The sequence below is a fragment of the Juglans regia genome, chromosome 5, assembly GCF_001411555.2.
Source record: "Juglans regia cultivar Chandler chromosome 5, Walnut 2.0, whole genome shotgun sequence".
NCBI lineage: Eukaryota > Viridiplantae > Streptophyta > Magnoliopsida > Fagales > Juglandaceae > Juglans > Juglans regia.
In genome coordinates this window covers 753,986-763,258 of record NC_049905.1, presented here as the reverse complement: position 1 = coordinate 763,258, position 9,273 = coordinate 753,986, and the positions used below count along the sequence as shown (strand labels likewise).

General features: G+C 35.7%; 1 protein-coding gene across 2 annotated transcripts; it reads left to right on the top strand.

Moving 5' to 3' along the window:
• Positions 1–4,128: 4,128 nt before the first annotated feature.
• On the top strand, positions 4,129–8,332 carry LOC109018441 (protein FAR1-RELATED SEQUENCE 5-like). Of its 2 annotated transcripts, none has more exons than XM_035690119.1 (6): positions 4,129–4,225; positions 4,305–6,626; positions 6,739–6,825; positions 6,938–7,003; positions 7,083–7,134; positions 7,950–8,332. In XM_035690119.1, the coding sequence occupies exons 2-5, from the start codon at positions 5,121–5,123 to the stop codon at positions 7,122–7,124; spliced, it is 1,701 nt and encodes a 566-aa protein (XP_035546012.1). In that variant the 5' UTR covers positions 4,129–4,225; positions 4,305–5,120; the 3' UTR covers positions 7,125–7,134; positions 7,950–8,332. The 2 variants fall into 2 exon arrangements, with proteins under 2 accessions (XP_035546012.1, XP_035546011.1); XM_035690118.1 differs by having other exon boundaries at positions 7,083–7,157.
• The last annotated feature ends 941 nt before the right edge of the window (positions 8,333–9,273 follow it).

Below are 9,273 nucleotides of genomic sequence, written 5' to 3'. Positions count from 1 at the left end.
AAAACATCTTAATTTGCATTTGCAATTGCAAGGTGCTACTACTTTTCTTTAAATTGCACTATAAACTATTAAAATTTACAATTTACATCATAACCAACTAAAACATGACAATTTGTACACTCAGCTAACCTATTGCCCATATAAGCAATAGAAATAATAATTTATGGATTGCCATCTTTCTTTTTCAAAGCCAATGTCTACGAAGTTTCCCTTTCTTTTGGTAGTAGGCCATCTGATCAGGACAGGCATTTTGAAAGAGCAACTATGAGTAGGATAATTGCAACTTCTGGCTGGCTGGCAACTCTGCATCAAGACAGGGTAGAATTGAAAGTGTTTGAAATATTAGCCACGTTCACTCCATCGACAGCAGGATATTCAATGAAATTCAAAATAAAAATAAAAATAAAATAAAATAAAACAATAAGAGGAGAGTAGAATAAAACGAGACACGCAAAAAAGGCATGCTTTCCTCGAATTTGTCGAATACACAAAATTTCTTTGAATCCTGTATGATTTGTCCACGCAAATATGTTAAAGAACAGTAAGTTAGACACTGACTTGACAAAATCCTGATTTTAATAAATAATTTAGAAACCAACCAAGCTAAAGTCATCTTGGTATAGTTAAAAGAATTGCTAAAAACAAAAACCAAATACATTCTACAATCTATATAATTATAAATTTAACCTACAAGATTGCTAAAAGAAACAATCTATTGTAAATTCTTTTTTATTTGTCTCATAAAATAAGTTTGATCCTATTGAGTTGTTTTTGTCCAACTCATTATTTTATAGATTTTGTGTTTGTAAATGCAACATTTTGGTTAGGACTAGGTGACTAGATGGATAAAGATTATTTGATTTTTTGTAAGTTGGATGAATGTAAAGCACCTTGATTTTATCTATAAACATTTGTAGTGTATCTAAAAGTTATTAGATAATGTTTTAGATAAGTCAAGAATTTGAATGGAAACTACATCTGTGGAGGAGACTTAGTGCCAGGTGTCAACAGATGCGTCAGCAGAGTCATTCCATCAGCATAGTCCTATTGCAAATCAAATTCCTACCAGACTCATTCGTTCAACAGAGTCTTACTGCAAATCAAATACCGATCGGAATATTTATAATTGGGATTCCGACTGGAAGATTAATTTTTTGATGATTATTCTTAGAAGTTGGAAGAGTGATCCAAGTGCTTGAGTGTGAGAAAATGAAGAGAATTTTCTAGTTCCTTGTTACTCATTCTCTCATTGAGTGCGTGCTTACTCCATGTTGGAGATTGACTGATCGAGTTTAGCCGCTAGAGGTTCAGTAGAGAAGTCAATATTTGAAGATCGTCAGAGATTTTGGCTGCTACTGAGGTAAAGACAAATGGGTCATTTGTCGGGTCATGTAAGAGAGTCAATTAGCAAGAAATTTTGTAATTGAGAATTACTTGTAACTAAACTTCAAATAATAAAATTGATTTTTCTAGACTTAGTTGTCCCGTAGGGTTTTACTTTTGAGGAGTTTTTCAAAAGCTTTTCCTTTGTAAACAAATTTAGTGTAACACACTTTTTTTACCCTATGTATTTGATTGATTACCAAATTATTTCATTATTGATCACTAACTAATTTGTTGAGTGAATTGGTAGCACGTGATAATATAATATAGGAGTACTTGGATAATTTTAGTGTTTATGATCTTGATTGTTTAATTAGCTTATACATATTCAGATTTCTTCCTTCTCTATAATGATATATGGATTTTTTGGACATTTTGAAAAGTCGAAAAAAAATCTCGTCTGTATAAGTAAATATTCGATAAAATTCGATTGGGCTAAGTCTCTTTAAGACCCGCTCATTTATGTTTGAGTTGACTTATTAGCTCGACTCAATTAAAGATCATTTATATATTGATAAATAGATACATACACCAATATATATATATTCATGTACATATATATGTATTAGCTAATAATATAAATATAACACTTTTATAATTGAATATGTAATATGTAATCTAATTAGTTATGCTTATATATTGAATAGATATTTTATAATTTATAAAGTAATTAGTTGATAAGATTTAATAATTTCATATACTAGTATATAAGAACTATATATAAAATAGATATATGATATCATAATATGTGTATGTATTAATAATTTATGTAAAACATATAATTTATTGTTATTATGGATAAATATCAATTAGTTGATATTAATTATTTATAAAACTTATAAAAAAAAGGTATTTATAAATTTATAAAATTTTATAATTTAATAGAAGTTGTACTTGCTAGTTGTACAAATTCAATATTAATTTTTTTATCTAATTTATTAATTATTAAATTTTATTAAAAAAATAAACAACTCGAGCCGAGCTTGAGTTGGAAGTTTGACTTATTGAGTCGAGTTTGAACACAGATTAAATAAAAATTTTGAATTCGAGCTTGAATTTTTTGAGTCGAGCTGAGCTCTGCAAGTCAAAGACCAGCTAAACTCGGCTCGATTACAGCCCTACAGGAGACTACAAAAACTTCTTGATGGCTTTGCTTGGATTTGAAGAGATTTGTACACTCGGTTAACATATTGCCAATATGATCAATAAAAATACACTTCTTCTACGTACAGTCGAGTAGCGCAAACGGCGCACAGTCGGCTCAAAAGAAATTATTTTTTTTTTGCCACGTCAATTAAAAAAAAAAATGAAGAATGGCAACGCGGGAAGATGAAAACAGCAGCTTCTTCTCCAAGCTACGGCTGTCTGAATGTGTTTCTTTCGAATTTGAGTTCATGTTCTGAGACGAGGGTGTGGAGAAAGTTTCAATATTTTCCTTTGCTTGTTGAAAGAAAGTGGGAAATATACTGGGAATCATCATCGATTTGAATATTTTCTTCCGAAATATTCTTCTACCGAAAATCTTCGGCATTGTCGTCTCACGGTGTGGGTCTTCGGCATCATCGTCTCACGGTGTGGGTCGTCGTCTTCCTCTTCACAGTACTCTACCGTGTTGGTCTTCGTCTTCTTCATCTTCACCGTGTGGTAAGAATCTCTCTTTTTTGGTTTGTGCTTTGATTGTAATGGATGAATATCCTCTGTTTTGAAGCTCTGTTTTGAAGCTCTGTTTTGAAGCTCTGTTCCGAAGCTTGATACTGTTAGGATCAGTGGATTCCATCCTTTTTTTCTTGCTTTTGTTAAGCATGAAAATTAAATCTGCATAGTGAATAACTCCCATGAAGAAACAGAGAGTTCTTGATGCAAGGGGAATGAAAACTCCCGACCACGGACATGTTTCAGGCATCAAATGCTAATTTTTATCCTCAAAATTCTACATAGTTTAAGCTGCATACTAGACACTCGAATGTAGTTATCTTAGAATGATTAGTGCAGAAAGGTATTACAAGAATGTAGAGCACAGTTAGGCTTCGAAGGAAAAGGGATTTTAGTTTTTTACCGCCATCATAATCATCTGAGCCTTGCATCAATTTTTGTGATTTACATGAAAATCCACTACCTGGCAGAATTCATTTGATTTTAACATGAATGGTCCTTGGACCAAATGGCACCTCTTCATCCCCATAAACAAAGGGTGGCAGGTGGGTAACTGGTTAGGTAAATTATGTATTTAAATCTTGTAGTCGTAACATTTAAACCACTCATAACCACTCTTTTAGTTTGATAGTTGAGAGATAAGTCTAACACTATACTAATAATGTTAGTATAGGTTTAAAAAAAAAATAAGAAGAGAAATTTGTACTTATGCATGTTATGGAAGCAGAATATGCATGCAATAATTATTAACTTGTTCCTACTATGGTTGTCTGCATGAAATAATTAGTTCTAGAAGTAAATTAAATGTTTGACTTGTTGCAAAAAGTTGAAAGAAGCCGCTATTTTTCAAAGATGTTGAATTCTTTGAACTTTTTTCCTCCTATAAAAAAGGTTGTACAATTTTTTTAATGCAGCATGTGAGCATGGAAAAAGGGAAGGAAAACCCATCTCTGTCAACACCATGTAGCTCAAATCCGTCAACTGCGTTATGTTATATGCATCTTAATATTTGTTCAGACTTTGTCAACCGTGTATTTGCTAATTATCATTATTATTGTTATGTTAGGAAATCCCAACAACTGCTCCAAACTTTCCAAATTACATGCACGGTTACGGACCAGGGCCTGCATGGTCACCGGCTTTTATCACATATCCAAATGCATACCAATGTCCAAGCAACATTGTTATGGTGATGCAACTTCATTGTTTCTTGTTGTAATTTTTTTTCTCCTTTTTTTTGGAAGTTTAATTGCTATTTTTCTTAGCAGAATACTGGTTATCCATTTCAATATGGGATGAGACCTCTGACTCCTCCCATGGCTACAAGCTCCGGAACAACCGAAAGAATCGAAGAGGATACACCCGGGTGTAGGGAAACTGAAGCGCCATGTTCCTCCTCTATGGTTTATGAACAAGGTGAAGATGATAGGCCAGAGTCAGGGGAAAGTGGTTATGGCACTGCTGAGACACCTTCGTTAGACCGAATGGATGAGCCTGATATAATTGAGGAGCCAAAAGCGGGGATGGAGTTTGATTCTGTTGAGGAATTAATGAGTTATTATAAACTATATGCGAAGAAATGCGGGTTTGGATCTATGACTCAAAGGAGTGAAAGGGATGACGAAGGGAGTGTCAGATATGTGACTATTGGTTGTGCCCGTGGGGGGAAAGCGAGGAATAGGACAATGAATGTCGCCAAACCACGACCGACAGGAAAGACTGACTGTAAGGCAAGGATTAATGCCTTAAAAGTTAGGGGAAAGATGCAGTTGACCACAGTTAATAATACCCACAATCACGGGCTGAGTCCACAGAAATCTCGTTTCTTCCGGAGTAACCGCGAAGTTAGTGAGACTGTAAAAAGGGTATTAGATACGAACGACCTAGCTGGCATTCGAATGAACAAGAGTTTTGGATCTCTTGTTGTGGGTGCGGGAGGATTTGAGAACCTGCCATTTTTGAAAAAAGATTGTCGCAATTACATCGATAAGGCAAGACATCTACGACTTGGAGCAGGTGGTGCTGGAGCGCTTCGAGACTATTTTTGTAGGATGTAGTACAAGAACCCCGGATTCTTTGCCTTGATGGATTTAGATGATGATGGTAGGTTAAAGAATGTCTTTTGGGCAGATCCACGCAGTAGAGCAGCTTATCAAGATTTTGGTGACGTGATAACATTTGACACCACGTACTTGACAAACAGATACGGGATGCCCTTTGCACCCTTTGTTGGTGTAAACCATCATGGCCAGTCGATTCTTTTGGGAGCAGGGTTAATTTCTAGTGAGGACACAGAGACTTTTATATGGTTATTTCAGACTTGGCTGCAGTGTATGGATGGTATAGCCCCACCAGCTATTATTACTGACCAAGACAGAGCAATGAAAAATGCCATAGCCATTGTATTTCCAGAAAGCCGACATAGATTTTGCCTCTGGCATATACTTAAAAAAGTCTCCGAGAAGCTTGGCTCTCATCGTGCCTACAAAAGTGGCCTGAAAACTCAACTGATGAAATGTGTGTATGACAGTCAAACTATTGAAGAGTTTGAGAAATGGTGGGAAGAGTTAATTAGCACATACAGTTTGCAAGAGAATGTCTGGTTGCAAAGTTTGTACGCCGAGCGCACACATTGGGTACCAGTATTTCTGAATGAGTATTTTTGGGCTGGCATGAGTACAACACAACGGAGCGAAAGCATGAATGCTTTCTTCGACGGATATGTTCATGCGAAGACAAACTTGAAGGAATTTGTCGACCAGTTTGACAATGCAGTGAAAAAGAAAATCGAGAATGAAATCAGTTTGGACTTCCACTCATTTAGCGTTACAATTCCATGCATATCTAGATCACCAATCGAGAAGAGATTCCAAGAGTTGTACACAAATGCAAAATTCAGGAAAATTCAGCAGCAAGTTATGGGTGTGCTCGATATGGATCCATCTCTACTTAGAAGGGATGGATCCAAGAAGACCTACCTGGTAGAAGATGAAATTTCTGTTGAGGAGTTCACGAAACATGTTACATATTATGTGGACTTTAATGAGGAAGATTGCGACGTTAAGTGTTCATGTGGGTTATTTCAAATGAAGGGGATACTATGTAGGCATGTCTTGGCCATATTGAAATGTAATGGGATAAAGTACTTGCCAGATAGGTACATTTTAGATCGATGGAGGAAAGATATCAAACGGAGATACACGTTAATCCAGAGTACCTATGACACAGGAAATCAACGGGAAGATACTAACAGATATTCAAGTCTGTTGAATATTTGTTATCGGATGATTACTCATGCAGCGACTTCAAAAGAGTATACTGAAGACGCAAGTAAGAAGTTATATGCAATGATTGATTTATATCATGGCAAGCAAGAACCCCCTTCAATGACCAAAACGGATTCCAATGTTGGTTTAATGACAAAGGACACAACTACAGTTGGTAGTTCGCAGAAAGTACTCAGTCCACGAGTTGTGCGCGGAAAAGGCAGACCCCCATCTCTGAGGAGAGCATCCAGAATGGAGCAAGAAATACGAAAGGTTAAAGCGAGGACGAAGAAAGCAAATGTGAAGGGATCCAAACGTAAAGAGGTTCGACAGGGTTAATAACAAGAGTATTTGCCACATGCATGTTTATTTGGGTTGATTTATTTATGCAAATATTGTGCTGATATAGAGTTTTTACTTGTTACTTGACCATTAGCGAGATGGTGAAGATACGCCATCTCATAACACGAGTCGGAATTTATTTGGCCCATCTGAGATAGTTGATGCTGAAGGAAACGTGCAGGTATAGATAATTTTCTTGCAAACTTGCTGCCTTACTTTGGAAAATTTCTGTGCAAACATTCATTGTTAGACTTACATTTGACATATTTTTTTTCGTATCTATGTATGACTAGACTATTCCAGTCAGCTCAGCTTTTGACATTAGTGGATTCCAAAATATGGTTGGGAGTCAAGAAAGTGTAATACTTCTAACCATTTTATATTTTTAATATCACCGGTATTGATGTCACATTAATATTTGCTATTTATTATTTACAGATGCAACTTGGAGTGGATGGATCACAACCTTTGCCGAAATGATTTGAGTGGAGTGAGTTTTAATTCCTGCTAAAGGTATTTGTTGAAACTTTATTTGTTTGTAAAATGCAGCTGGAACAAACTCGCATATTTTAATTCCTGCTCAAGGTATATGCAGCTTCTAACATACCATATGGACCCGTTATCATTTAGTAACATTTCCCTAGTCATGACCATTTCATTAGCATTTCGACATTTTTTTAGTTTAGGCTATAAATGGTATCAGATGTAACATTAAGCCATATGTCTGATATGTGATTGAAAGAAGGTTTGATAATTGGGTACACATGTTGTCTGGTTAATACTTTGTCATAACTTTTGGATATGAATAACACGGAGCTTTGTATGAGAAGATAAGGTCCTCAGTGCTCACCATAGCATCAATAATTTTATGCCTGTACATATATGTCTAAATATGTGTATATATATGTATTTTTTTTTTAAGTAAGAAGTAATTTTATTAGAAATGCATGTATAGGCGAAGCTCGTGTACACAGGAAGTATACAAAACAAAACACCTAAATACATTCTAAGAAACAGAAAGCGATGACAGAAAATCATGAACATAAGCTCCATTAATTACAAAAGCAGAAAACCAAAGCACCAAAGAGTGCACAAAACCAAAGAGTGCACGAAAGTAATATATATATATATATATATATATATATATATGTGTGTGTGTGTGTGTGTGTGTGTGTGTGTATTAACCTGCCCATCTTGTAGTTGGGAGTTTTGAAAGAAATTTAGGGAAGTGACAGCTCAGCTTCTGATTCATTGCTTGGTTTGGGTTTGTACTCATAGTTTCTAATTGTCTTTTATGGTTCTCAGGTATCGCATTTCTTTATATTCTCAATGGAGGCAGAGAGGGATGTATGCAGCAGGATTGTCCAATTGCTCCTGGTTCTTAGCAAAGGATTGAGACATACCATATATAGCCTGTAGTATTTGATATATAATCAGCCGTCTAAGTTTTCACTCTGGCGCTGTACTTGTCTAATGCTGATGGCATTTTGTTTCCATTAACCTTATTATTGATTTCTATACCATTTGCTGTCACAGAAAGACTGCTTTCATGTGTTGCGTAGGAGTGATCCTCCATTCGTTCCACCTGCGGTCTTTGTCATGCAGGGACTTGCTTCATTTGTATAAGCCATCTGTTAATCTTCTTCTATTTCCTTTCATTTTATCACAATAGTAGTATATACTGAATATTTTGAATGTATGCTGGTGGCTGTTTGGAGTTATCTACTGCTGGATTATTGGTTAGTAGCATACCTATCCGATGAAGGAACCTGTGTTTATCTCCAATTTTAGAAACATAAATGTAACGCTCAAGCCCTTGATAAAACTATATGATATTCATGGTGAATGTAACATCATGTGGCGTCCAACTGTGCATCATTCTAATAAGAACAAATAACGACATAGTGGAATGACAAAGTACCTAGAAGAAGTGAAGATGTACCATACGCAAGTCCATATAATTGTCACTTGTTACATAATGACTCATAATTGTCCACTGGGATATCACTACCTGCGTATGCAGCAGAAACTTGTATGCTATATATCCGCCTCTTTACACGTTTATTTTGCACAAGAAAAAGTAGCTGCTTCTCCAAGTTTATACTCACAAGTTTATGAAAAAGTACCTAGAAGAAGTGCAAGTTTTTCAGACCAAGTCCTTATGGCTGAACAGAGAAGAGAAAGTCCAGATTAATGACCAATAAAATATTTAGACATGTAAACCAATAATCATGATATTTCTGACTTCTCCAAATATGCAATATAAGTGTACATTGAGACAACCATCTTGCAAGGTGATGGTAATAATATACAAATCACCTTCCAAAAGCTCTTTTATAACACTTAAACTGCTGTTCTCTAAGCTATTTACAACACTTACGATACAAATTCAGACTATTGTAACATAAACCACTACGAATTCAACAAGTAACAACAAACAACTATCACAAAACCCCAATACAGTCGGGGTAGCATGCGTGAACGCCTTAGGAGAGCTTCTCTCTCAACAAGGACCGACTCCTTTTTCCGAACCTCGTCATTCCAGCTGGCTAGCAACATCTCTCTCTTCTCGATCTCATCTACTATTTTCTGGACTTCAATCTCCCTCCTTTCGACATCGATGAGTCTC